The 13,889-nt window shown below is 44.3% G+C and overlaps 1 protein-coding gene across 1 annotated transcript; it reads left to right on the forward strand.

Moving 5' to 3' along the window:
• Positions 1 to 5,087: 5,087 nt before the first annotated feature.
• On the forward strand, positions 5,088 to 13,659 carry LOC109773491 (CDPK-related kinase 3). The gene is made up of 11 exons (XM_020332185.4): positions 5,088 to 6,086; positions 8,407 to 8,537; positions 8,771 to 8,812; positions 8,899 to 9,007; positions 9,185 to 9,263; positions 10,788 to 11,084; positions 11,252 to 11,361; positions 11,797 to 11,901; positions 12,281 to 12,343; positions 12,996 to 13,163; positions 13,266 to 13,659. The coding sequence occupies exons 1-11, from the start codon at positions 5,460 to 5,462 to the stop codon at positions 13,401 to 13,403; spliced, it is 1,869 nt and encodes a 622-aa protein (XP_020187774.1). The 5' UTR covers positions 5,088 to 5,459; the 3' UTR covers positions 13,404 to 13,659.
• Positions 13,660 to 13,889: the final 230 nt, after the last annotated feature.

Here is a 13,889-nt window from a genome sequence, read left to right on the forward strand (position 1 = left end):
TGATATGGCCAATATCATTTTGCTCCTTTTGATCTCCATCTTCGGGGCGCCATGATCATCATCGTCACCGGCATGACACCATGATCTCCATCATCATGACCTCCATCATCGTGTGTTCATGAAGTTGTCTCGCCAACTATTACTTCTACTACTATGGCTAACGGTTTAGCAATAAAGTAAAGTAATTACATGACGTTTATGTTGACACGCAGGTCATAAATAAATTAAGACAACTCCTATGGCTCCTGCCAGTTGTCATACTCATCGACATGCAAGTTGTGATTCCAATTACAAGAACATGATCAATCTCATACATCACATATATCATTCATCACATCCTTTTGGCCATATCACATCACAAGGCATATGCTGCAAGAACAAGTTAGACGTCCTCTAAGTGTTGTTGCATGTTTTTACGTGGCTGCTATAGGTTTCTAGCAAGAACGTCTCTTACCTACGCCAAAACCATAACGTGATATGCCAATTTCTATTTACCCTTCATAAGGACCCTTTTCATCGAATCCGACCCGACTAAAGTGGGAGAGACAGACACCCGCTAGCCACCTTATGCAACTAGTGCATGTTAGTCGGTGGAACCTGTCTCACGTAAGCGTACGTGTAAGGTCGGTCCGGGCCGCTTCATCCTACGATGCCGCCGAATCAAGATAAGACTAGTAACGGCAAGTAAATTGACAAAATCGACGCCCACAACAACTTGTGTTCTACTCGTGCATAGAAACTACGCATAGACCTAGCTCATGATGCCACTGTTGGGGATCGTTGCAGAAATTAAAATTTTTCTACGCATCACCAAGATCAATCTATGAAGAGACTAGCAACGAGAGAGAGGGGAGTGCATCTTCATACCCTTGAAGATCGCGATGCGGAAGCGTTACAAGAACGCGGATGAAGGAGTCGTACTCGTAGCGATTCAGATCGCGGTTGATTTCGATCTAAGCGCCGAACAACGGCGCCTCCGCGTTCAACACACGTGCAGCCCGGTGACGTCTCCCACGCCTTGATCCAGCAAGGAGAGAGGGAGAGGTTGGGGATGACAACTCAAGGAGCAGCACAATGGCGTGGTGGTGTTGGAGCAGTGTGGTACTCCGGCAGGGCTTCGCCAAGCACCGCGGAAGGAGGAGGAGGTGTTGGAGAGGGGGAGGTCTGCGCCTTGGATGTGGTGCGGCTGCCCTCCCACCTCCCCTCTATTTATAGGGGCAAGGGAGAGGGGGCCGGCGGCCAAGGGGGGAGGCTTGCCCCCCAAGCCAGGGGGGTGCCCCTTTAGGGTTTCCCCCTAACCCTAGGCGCATGGGCCCTAGGGGTTTTGGCGCCCAGCCCACCTAGGGGCTGGTTCCCCTCCATATTCAGCCCATAGGGCCCTCCGGGGCAGGTGGACCCTCCCGGTGGTCCCGGTACAATACCGATAAACCCTCGAACACTTCCGGTGACCGAATAAGGACTTCCCATATATAAATCTTTACCTCCAGACCATTCCGGAACTCCTCCTGACGTCTGGGATCTCATCCGGGACTCCGAACAACATTTGATAACCACGAACAAACTTTCCCTATAACCCTAGCGTCATCGAACCTTAAGTGTGTAGACCCTATGGGTTCGGGAGGCATGTAGACATGACCGAGACATCTCTCCGGCCAATAACCAACAACGGGATCTGGATACCCATGTTGGCTCCCACATGCTCCACGATGATCTCATCGGATGAACCACGATGTCGGGGATTCAATCAATCCCGTACACAATTCGCTTTGTCTACCGGTATGATACTTGCTCGAGATTCGATCGTCGGTATCCCTATACCTTGTTCAATCTCGTTACTGGCAAGTCTCTTTACTCGTTCGTAACACATCATCCCATGATCAACTCCTTGGTCACATTGAGATCATTATGATGATGTCCTACCGAGTGGGCCCAGAGATATCTCTCCGTCACATGGAGTGACAAATCCCAGTCTCGTTCGTGCCAACCAAACAGACACTTTCGGAGATACCCGTAGTGCACCTTTATAGCCAACCAGTTACGTTGTGACGTTTGGCACACCCAAAGCATTCCTACGGTATCCGAGAGTTGCACAATCTCATGGTCTAAGGAAAAGATACTTGACATTAGAAAAGCTTTAGCAGACGAACTACACGATCTTGTGCTATGCTTAGGATTGGGTCTTGTCCATCACATCATTCTCCTAATGATGTGATCCCGTTATCAATGACATCCAATGTCCATGGTTAGGAAACCGTAACCATCTATTGATCAACGAGCTAGTCAACTAGAGGCTCACTAGGGACATGTTGTGGTCTATGTATTCACACATGTATTACGATTTCCGGATAACACAATTATAGCATGAACAATAGAAAATTATCATGAACAAGGAAATATAATAATAACCATTTTATTATTGCCTCTAGGGCATATTTCCAATAGTGAGGAGCCGCCGGTCCTCGTCGGTCTCCGCCGGTAACTCACACCGGCGGCGGACAGAGCTCTCCACAGCCCCAGTCTCCCTTGCCCGCTGCCTCTCGCGGCGGGCGGCGCGCGCCTCCAACTCTGGCGTGCGCGTCCGGGCCGGCGGGGCGGGCACAAGCACCCACCGCTGCCCACGAGGGGGAGCAGCAGCCGGCGGGGCGATGGGACGGCGCGCAGGAGGCGCCTGTCGAAGCTGCCCATTGGCCGGGTGGGGCCAGCACCGGCGTCTGAGATGCGCCGACGGGGAAGTGCGGGCGGCTGCGGCGAGGCTGCAGATCCGGGAGCTGCCCCCGGTGTCCACCTTCGACCGCTCCAAGGCGATGCGGAGGGCAAGCTCATACTCCTGATCCACCTCGTCGTCGGAGCGGCTGCCGGAGCTCGACATTGCGCCGAATTCGATCGGAATCGGCGAGGGGAGAGGAGAGGATGGAGCGAGAGAGGAGAGTGAGTGAGCTAGGGTTTCGGACCGACAATGCTGATGGTTTTTTTGTGGGACATCCGTGGGGTCGGTGGCGGGCCGGGCTTGTCAGGCCGGCGCGCCCGGGCCACCCCATATTCGCCCCATATTTGGGCTGGATATGGAAGGTGCCGGTCAGTCCGGGCGTTTGAGGCCCATTTGAGGCATCCGTCTGGGTCGAAAAAACCTGACCGGGCAGCCCGCCAGGGCGTATGAGGTGGATTTGAGAGGTCCGGCTGTAGATGATCTAATACTAGCAATCATCCAAACACACACCGATTTTTTGGTCATGACTAAAAAATAAATAAATTGGTAGGGTATGTATTGACTACAATCCAAAACACGCTATACGCAAATTATGTGTCCTATGTATCTCTAGTCGGATGGAGTACTGCTTACATTTATAGTTGGGCATGTCGTCAGAGTTATTGTCTAAAATGTTACTTCGCTACTTACAATAATAAGTACTTTCTCCATATCGAAAGCACGTGACGTTCGGACATGCATTTCAGCCAAACTTTGAAATCATTAACTACAAATAGCATTTTAATTTTTCATACCAAAAATTTAAAATTACATGCATATATTTGTCTCAATTTTGTTGAGAATGCTATATTTTTGTGGGTTTTGCACACATATTAATACAAATTAATGGTCAAAATTACATCTTGAAGAATGCATCAATACCCCCAAAATGTGACTTGTTTGTGATGTGAAGGGAGCACTGCAGTTGTAAAGAAGTGCAAACTATATACCCCATCACTTAAAAATATATGAAATCATGCTTAAAAAGTACATATCATTTAGGATATGAGAGCCTAGTCAACTTTGGAGATTTTGGCAAGTTGACATATTAGCTAAAACATGCGAGGACGATCCACTAGGCCGGACAAACATGTCAACACATTTCATTAGTTACTCTCAACCTATGTGACCAAAATGTTTGATTATATACAATGTCTGTGACCTTAATGGTTGTTTTGTCAATATCCATGGAAAGCCTTGGCATGAGCCCAAATTTTCTAAAGGAACGTGAGGATCGCGCGGGCTTAGATTGGATCAATAAGCAATATGTGAGGCTTCATCCACCAAATGTTAGTGAAGGTGAATGATGATGGAGTAATTCCTAGCTCTGCCCACTATAGTAACTATATTCGCAAATCGATGTCATGTGTGGCCCCAAAACAACCTTAATTTTATTTGTTTATAGAAGAATTAGTATAATATAGAAGGTTGGAATGAATTACACCACTTGTCGTGAAAGAGGTTGTTTCTAGCATCACCACCGGGCAAACAGAAGAATGGATGCAAATGTTGTCTTTTGCAGCGGGGTCGTATCACTCGTAATGCTCTTCGAATGGGGATTGCCATCGTTGTTTGCCTACTTGCGGCGGAAGATGCATGCAAACGACTCCAGTCTTATTTGGAGGTTTTATCCGTCAATTATGATATTGATCGGTTGCATGAGCATGCAGCACCACGCGACCTTTGTTAAAAGGTTGCAGCCTGTCGATGAAATCCGCAACCGGTTCGGAACCAAATTGGAAATCTTGCAACAAACGCCAGCATATTCAAGCAGGAAAAAAAATCCCTACCTTGAACATCGGAAATCCTTGAAAAAAAAAACTATAGTATACTCCATTTATGTGGGAGCAATTTTGGGCCGACATGAATGTTAGCCTTTCGTTTTTCTGACCTTCAATCAACCAATCAATCAAATCAAACAAACAAAAAGAAAAGAAAAATCAGCGCAAAGAAAGAAAGGATCACCTAAAACCAGGGAGGCAACACTAAAATCCATTAAAATGGCCAGCCTGAATCAACCACTCCCACACCGAAAACGGGCAGGTCTCCCGCTGTGATAAAAACGGGTACAAGTGGACAACGGTGCCACCAACTGCCCTCACCCTCACACGGCCACCGAGGACAGAACGAGCTCCGTCGCGTCGCACGCAACACCAAACGCCCCACCCGCCCCCACCTGTCACTCACCCCGCATTTACTACCGCCACCTCGCCCATCCCATCCGCCTCCTTTCGAATTTTCCACGCACGGCCGCGGTATGCAGATGACGGGCGGGGCCCGCCCGGCCCGGCCCCACGGCCCAGAAAGGCGTTACACTTGAATTTTCTCTCCCCGTACGAGCGAGCGAGCGAGGGGAGATCTCACTTTCTCCCTCGCGGCCGGCCTTTTTACGTTCCGCCCCCTGGCGGGGCGCGGGGTTGACAGTCGCCTCCCTCGCTTGCCTCTCCCGGCTGTTACCCGAGGGGCGAGGAGAGAGAAACACGACGCCATTTTCTCTCTCTCTCTCGCTCCTCGCCCCCCTCTTCGTCCCCACATTTCTGCCTTCGCGACGAGGGCGACGACCCGCCCCACCCCCATCCCCCCTCCCGCCCGCGCGCGCCGGTGCGGCGGCCGACGCCGTGCCCGGGCCAGCTAGCGAGCGAGCTAGGCCCCAAACCCTAACCCTAGCCCGAGCGGTCCTCCGCCTCCGGCAGGCCGAGGCGGGGGCCCGGCCATGGGGCAGTGCTACGGCAAGGGCGCGTCCGCGCGCGGCGGGGCCGGGGACGACGACTTCGGGGTCGTGGCGGAGACGCACTCGCCGCCCCCGGCCAACGGCGCCCCGCAGACGCCGCCGCCGCGGCAGCCCACGCCGGCCGCCGCGGCCGGGACCCCGCGGCGCCGCAAGTCCGGATCGACTACGCCCGTGCACCAGACGCCCGGGGTCGCCTGGCCCAGCCCCTACCCCGCGGGGGGCACCAGCCCGCTGCCGGCCGGGGTGTCGCCCTCGCCGGCCAGGTCCACGCCCAGGCGGTTCTTCAAGCGCCCCTTCCCGCCGCCCTCGCCGGCCAAGCACATCAAGGCCACGCTCGCTAAGAGGCTGGGCGGAGGGAAGCCCAAGGAGGGGCCGATACCGGAGGAAGGCGCGGTTGCGGCCGGAGCCGGCGCTGGAGCCGTCGCGGATGGGGCGGAAGCGGAAAGGCCATTGGACAAGACGTTCGGATTCGGGAAAAACTTCGGGGCCAAATACGAGCTCGGGAAGGAGGTGGGGAGGGGCCATTTCGGGCACACCTGCTCGGCCGTCGTGAAGAAGGGCGAGTACAAGGGCCAGACCGTCGCCGTCAAGATCATCTCCAAAGCTAAGGTGAGGGACCTGTGGTGGTATGCTGGTTTCAAGCTTCAACTATGGGATTTTAAAATTTTCAAATGTAAGCCGTTTCCGTTGCCGTGACCGCCATGCATTTCGCGCCATTGCATAGCTAGTAAGGGAAATATATGGTGCTTGTTGATGATCTGAATGATCGAGATTGAACTACACGAGCACTGTGGTGATTCCTTTTTTACTCTGTAAATTTTAGGATCACTCTTAGATTTGTCACTGAATCTTGGCGCGAATGGGAATATGGGAAATTTACGTAATTGTCTTGATGTGGTTATAGGCTCACGTACAATTTATAGACTAAAACTAATGCTTCACGTTTTTCTGTTGGGTTGAGGATTTCGACTCTTAGAAAGTTAGATTGTACCAGAGAAATTAAATATTATACTATAACATGGTTAATTCTTACTAAAAATTTCAGGAGTGTTCTTCCCATGTAGGAGTATGTAGTTAGATTTGGGATGGTTGAAGATTGTTTATATTTAATTGTTTCTTCGTGGTATGATTTAAGGTTTTAGATGGGTTTCAATTCTAGCTGAAAATTATCTGAATCTTAATTCAATATAATGTGGATGCACGTAGAAACTTTAGGTGTTAGACTAGTACAGTGTTCTTGGTGGCCTACCCTATTCTTGCTAACGATAAATGATATTGTAACAAATCAGCAGTACATGTCCTAAGTCCTAACCTACCTTGTCACCTCTCCTTTTTGTTTATAGTTAACTAATAAAAAAAAGGACAGACCCAGTGTTAGAAGCTCCCGCACCAGGTGGGTCTTGGGAAGGATTATATGAGGCAAGCCTTACCCCGGCACAATGCAATGCAGAGAGGCCGCGTCGAACCCAGGACCTCTTGGCACAAGTGGGGAGTACTTCACCACTGCGCCAGGCCTGTCCTTCGTTTATACTTAATTAATGCCTGTAGATTTTGAGGTGGATTTTGCAACACTCTCAGGGAAAGCTGATAATGATATTATTGTACTAGTCCAAGTAGTCAGTCATCTGAAGAATACAAGAGCTGCCGTTACAACCCTGTTGGTATTGTTAGTTTTGATCACAGAGTTGGAAATATCAGGCCCATTTGCCATTTGCAATCAGCAGGATAGATATCTATCAAGTGAAGGAAGATCAAAGGAGGCTACGAGGTTAAAGTTTATTAGGCGAAAAGACACTGGAGGGTGGCATTGCTCAGTTGAACAGTATCAGAAAGAATGATCTATGTTGTCCTGTAGGTGGCATCAACTGTCAGGGACTTCATAGAGCAGGCATGGCATACCCGTGATCTGAATCCTGGATTGATCCAATCGCTAGAAAAATAAAAGATGGTTAACATATCTTCTTAGAACATCAGGGATGTTGTTAGCCAATGCCTAATTGTTTGGTGTTTTTTATTGGTCTGCCCTTGGGATCAGAATGTACTGTTGTGCACTGGTGGGCTGCTTTACTTTTAGACTTCAAGATTTAGGCGATGCATTCATGTTTTCAGAAAACACATGTTGATATTTAATACATTCTGTACGTTTGCTGGCCAAACAATGATGTTTGGTAAACATGGCCCGACTGGCAGACCGTGTTGTACTCCAATAGCTGGCATCTTGTTATACTAACTTATTAGGATTTTGCAGTGGGACTGGAGGCGTTGGTGTAAGCCATGATAATTAATCCTATTATTAATTGGGCCACCCATGTTTAACAGAGCTCTGACTTGCCTAAAAAAATCCTTCTCTCAAGCTCCTGCTAATAACCATATCAGTTTCCAAAGGCGAAAACGACATCACAGGACATCATTTGTTCATAGGCAGCTTTACTTTGTGCGGGGCAATACTCTTGTAATTTCACATCAAATAATTGTGTGAAATAACAATGAATTAAACTGTAGCATAGTTAATGATGTGAGCTCTGGTCTTCCATCTCTAACATTTGATCCATGCTTTGTCCGGTTTCTAAAAATAATTATAAAGCTCTTTTTGAGAAATGACAGTTTTATTATAGAATCAAATATTGTATGCAAATTTGAAGACAGCAAATGCTGAGGGCAGTAAGTAGCACAATTTGGAAATAAATCTGACTGTACTGATGGTTGATTTATTCCCTCTCGTTTTATGACTATATGCAACGATGCATGTAGCCTTTCGAAAATGCCACCTGTAAATCTCGTACAGTTACTAGCACTTTTGGAAAAATAATCGTAGATATTCTTAATAGTAGAAGACAACTATGCAACTGAAAAAAAGTATTTCTGGGTCAGCTCCTCATTTGGATAGCACTACTTAATAAATTAAGCAATTTGCTTTTGTGTTTGACAGATGACAACAGCCATTTCCATCGAAGATGTTCGTAGGGAAGTGAAGATTTTGAAAGCTCTATCAGGTCACAACAATCTTGTCAAATTCTATGATGCATGTGAGGATGCCCTCAATGTCTACATTGTCATGGAGTATGTTTTTATGTCCTTTTTATATGCCATTTTAATTGCTTATAATTTGTCCTCTAATACATAAGAGATTTCAGATTCTTCTCACATGTCTGAAAAACACTTTCTCGTGCTTCTACTTAATAACTATTTTATCTATCTTTGGATGTACTATCATTATAAATAAGCATTATTTACGGCATCTTTTGTAACGTGTGCCAGGAAGTATTTTTCTCATCTTGTTTCCCTTTTAACAGATTATGTGAGGGTGGAGAATTGCTAGACAGAATATTAGCCAGGTACCTTTTATAATTTCTTCATCCACTGCAAACTAGCAATATCTCTTAGTAATACTTACCAAGGATGCAAACTTGAACTATTGAAGAGGTGGGAGATACACAGAAGAAGATGCTAAAGCGATCGTTGTACAGATTTTGAGTGTAGTGGCCTTTTGTCATCTTCAGGGAGTAGTGCATCGTGATTTGAAGCCAGAGGTACCCTTTGAAGTCTTAAAAAACTATTTTCTGTGTATTTTATGGATTCCTTCTCTGCCATCTTATCCCAATGCACTCTATTGTTCTTTCTTCCGAGGGACATTTATTATGTCTACAGCCTCCAAATCCTGTAAAATAATAAACCACCTCTAATGACAGTTATTTTCATTTGGACAGAACTTCCTTTTCACAACAAGAGATGAAAATGCGCCCATGAAGTTGATTGATTTTGGTCTCTCTGATTTCATCAGACCAGGTATAGTAAACTGATTTTCATCTCTATATGCACTAAAATGTGCTACAAGCTTATTAAAGGGATCGTCACCTTGATCAAGCAAATCCCATTTTCTGTTCTATTTGTTTTCTTTTTATTGGATATCTCTCTTTCCTGCTTAATTGCTTATTGTAAAAAGAAAGTGCACATGAAGCAACTTAGCAAAGAAACACTGGGCGTGATTTGTTGTGCTACTTTGGCCGTGTTGCTTGAATGATTCGACATCCCTACCATGGTAACATCAGTACATCTTTTAGTATATTATGAACTATGATCTGGTGTTTCTGATGAAGCCAAAAATTCCCATCCGTTGGAACTTGACAGTCAACTTGTTATATGGCATATCCAGAAAACTAATGTTCTTGAATAAGTGAAGCTACTCTATTCAGAGCTCACTGTGTGAGTAACCCTCGTAGTGCAACTTTACCATCAATTTTAAATCGCGTCCTGGTAAAATGTTTCGATTAAAACTGGTATTCATCACATTGCAATCACATAGGATCTGCATCCAGCTAATGTGAGCATAAATGCTGAATTTTACTTAGGTTAAGATGAACTCTCTTCAGGAACTGACACTCTATTTGGTAAAACCAACATTCTTACTTACCCACTCGCCACATTGTACGTTGTAGTTACATTTGCGTGATTTCTATGTGGCAGCCAGACATCACAAGACAATATGCTAAAAATGAAAAAATTGCAGAAGTCTTTTGAAGGAACATCATAGATTTATTAGAGGATGGTCTCTTTAGCTTACATTTTTTATGTCAGCTTTCTACCATCTCACCGGATAAATAAACAAGATTCTCATCTCCATCTGTTCACATCCTTTCTGCCTTATATTTATCTATATTCTAAGATGAGTATCTTGATTTTGATGGAATGTTTTAGTTAAAGTATCATGACTGCGATAGAAACGAACAGTATGATCGCGCAGATATAATGTCCTTTTTACCTTTGTCTGTGTATTTCGACTTGCGGAACTGGTTTGCATTGCCATTTTGATCTCATAACTTGTCTGTTAATTAGTTAAACTGCTAACTGAAAAAGAGATCATGTTGATAATTTAGTATTAAGACTTAGTGTCTTGCAGTAATAAAGATATTACCTTAACGATCGTGTCAAGAAAATGGTACATTGTCATATGCTGCAGCTTGATGATTGGCGTGAAATAGTAACAATAAAATGAAAATTGATTGAGTATCTGTATCTAAATTTTTACGTGTGACTTTTGCATGGTTTTGAGTTATATAAAAACATTTGGTTATTGGCCATATTGTGGTTGCTACCTCCAATCTGCATATGATAATACAATTCACCTAATGCTTATAGCTTGACATAGCTGTTGTCCTGTTGATGTTCCAGTGGGAACCTCTTTCATGTTTTGATATGTGCTAGCATATATATTTCAGGAAACAGTGCTTGGAATGAACTTTGTGCTATTTTCCACCTAAATGCTGCTACATATTTATTTAGCTTACCAGATACTCTTGTTATATAATGCAGATGAAAGGCTCAATGATATTGTTGGAAGTGCATATTATGTTGCCCCAGAGGTTCTACACAGATCATACAGTATGGAAGCAGACATTTGGAGTATAGGTGTCATAACATACATTCTGCTCTGTGGTAGTCGGCCATTTTGGGCACGGACAGAATCTGGAATCTTCCGATCTGTATTGAGAGCTGATCCCAACCTTGATGATTCACCATGGCCTTCAGTGTCAGCTGAAGCTAAGGATTTTGTGAAAAGATTTCTTAACAAGGATTACCGCAAAAGAATGACAGCTGTCCAGGCATTGAGTAAGTTGTCAGAATTGCTTATTAAGTATTGTTGTGTGATGTCACAGTACTCATTTTGTGTTTTCTTTGTGAAGCCTTTTTTGGTAGTCTATTTTATGAAAAAATAACCATATGTATAGTATTGATACTGAGACCGTAATACAAACATATTCCGTCTTTTTCTGCAGCTCACCCTTGGTTGCGGGATGACCAAAGACAGATTCCGCTGGATATTCTTGTCTACAGATTAATTAAGCAATACCTTCGTGCCACTCCTCTTAAACGTTTGGCGCTAAAGGTACACCATTGACTCCCATGACATTATGTTTGTTTCCAAGTGTTCTTTTGATGTTTTATCGATCTTACTGATAGTGATGAGCTAAATGTGCATGGGTGGGGTAGACCATCTTTGTCCAAGCAGGATCCTACTTATGTGTGTCAGTGTGCCAATGCGAATCTCTTTCCTGTTTTGATATATGCTAACTAAGCTTTTTGCCAATCCAATGAATTTTATCTTTCATTTTACTATTTAGGATTGCATGCTTGTTCCTATGGGGTGTTTTGAATGATACTTTTATTCGTCCTGGTATTGCTTAGACATTTTCTTCCAATCTTCCCCATGTAACTCTTTTATACGAGTTTGTACCAGAGTTGTGGTGTAACTTGGACCATAAGCAGAACATTTGCTCTTATTGACAATCAGAAGGTTCTAACAGTTAGCTCTTTACGTCAGGCATTATCCAAGGCTTTAAAGGATGATGAACTCTTGTATCTTAGGCTACAGTTCGATCTGCTTGAACCTAGAGATGGAGTTGTGTCACTTGACAACTTTCGGACGGTGAGATGCTCTTACTGATTACTCGCTGTATTTATTTTTGTCAGACATTTACACATTTGAAATTCAAACATTGCAATCGTTTACCATCACTGTAACAATATGGTTTAGTGATACATGAGTGATGGTGGTGCTAGATTTTTATCTGAGTACTTCAGTGCGATGTTTTGCACTTATTTACATGTCGTAATAGAAATTTTCATTCAGAGTTCAATTCTAAGAAAACTTTCTTGGTGCTTGTAAATACCATGAGTGGATGTGTTTAATAAGGATGAAGAAATGTGGATAATTTATATTGGCGTCTGATGAAATGACATGATAAACTATCTCCATGTATACTTATTACAACCTTTTAATCATAGTGTTTCATGGTCCTATCCAGGCTTTAACGCGGTATCTAACTGATGCAATGAAGGAATCAAGAATTCTTGAGTTTTTGCATGCGGTAAGGGTCTTTATTTACTGGCCTTAAGCAATGGATGGTTTCCTCTTTGGTTACTTTGGCGCTGCTACTAATATCATAATAATCTGGTGCCTGTGTTGAAAACTTTGAATTAAGACATGCCAAATTATCATAGAACACAGTTGTCCAACTAACATAATTGGTGCTTCTGTAGAGGGTTAATTTAGTTTATACCGCATTTGAATTCATTACCTTCTTATCTAGTTATGCACTGTATTATATTATATCGCAGAAAAAAAGTTATGTACTGTATTTTGGAGTTTGACAGCAAGGGGAGTTCTTGATCATCCTGTCTGAGTTGGTGTCAATTAATGGTTTCCCTTTGAAATCTTACACATGTAGACACAGTTTGCCTTTTTAATATTGTTAACCATAATTCTAGTCATACTTTGATTAATTTTGCTGGATAGCATGAATTATGCAACCACCCAGTCAACATATCTGTTTTACTATTCATATTACTGGACAAATTCCTTTTTTTAATACAATGTTGAAAGCCATGCGTTGATACCTGATGTAGTTGTTTCTGTTTGAGCTTCTTTTCCAAATTTTATTTTGTTTTGTTTTTGTTTTCCTGTTATAACATTGTGTAATTAGTAGTCGAAGTTGCTGACCTCGTTTTTGTTTCTCTCAGTTGGAACCACTTGCATACAGGAGTATGGATTTCGAAGAATTCTGTGCCGCAGCTATAAGCCCTTACCAGCTCGAGGCCCTGGACAGATGGGAGGAGATTGCTGGAACAGCTTTTCAGCACTTTGAACAGGAGGGCAACCGAGTCATATCAGTCGAGGAGTTGGCACAGGTATGCAGCAGAATGACAGTAATTTTAACAGTATTTGTCTCAGTCGGCCTTTAGGTTCTCGTGCCACACAGTAGCTAACCTGGCCTCCCCATTTGTATGCAGGAACTAAATCTTGCTCCGACTCATTATTCCATCGTGCAAGATTGGATCAGAAAAACAGACGGCAAGCTAAACTTTCTTGGGTTTACCAAATTTTTACATGGTGTTACAATACGGGGGGCAAACACAAGACGGCATTAAGTAAACCATGCGGAAAAAAGATGTATCTGGTTATAATTTTACCGCTGCTCATTATATGGCTCCCTCCCCTGATTTTGTTGTTGCCCCCCACCCCTGCTTCTTCTGTCTTGTGGTTAATGATCATTCTTCTTCTTTTTGTGACGTTGTTGGTTGTTGTCACCATAGCTCTTGTAGAGAGAATACATGTAAAAATCTTTTGTAATGAAGGCGATCGGATGGTTTGCTCGAGAAATATAGTGTTCAAACGTTTTCCCAAGCCCCCATCCCTTGTCGTCTGGTATCAATGCATCGTTGCAGCTGGTCTTAATGCTCAGCTTAATACTTCCTTCGACCTGAATTACTTGTTGCAGAAGTGGATATCCATTTCTGCCTCAAGTAATTCGGGATGGAGGGTGTAACATTTTAAGTACATGCAATGTCCAAAAATGCACCGCTTCCCGAGAAGAATGTGGTCTCAGCAGTTTCTCAGGCCCGTTCTCTCACGTG

This window comes from Aegilops tauschii, chromosome 7 (genome assembly GCF_002575655.3).
Source record: "Aegilops tauschii subsp. strangulata cultivar AL8/78 chromosome 7, Aet v6.0, whole genome shotgun sequence".
Lineage (NCBI taxonomy): Eukaryota > Viridiplantae > Streptophyta > Magnoliopsida > Poales > Poaceae > Aegilops > Aegilops tauschii.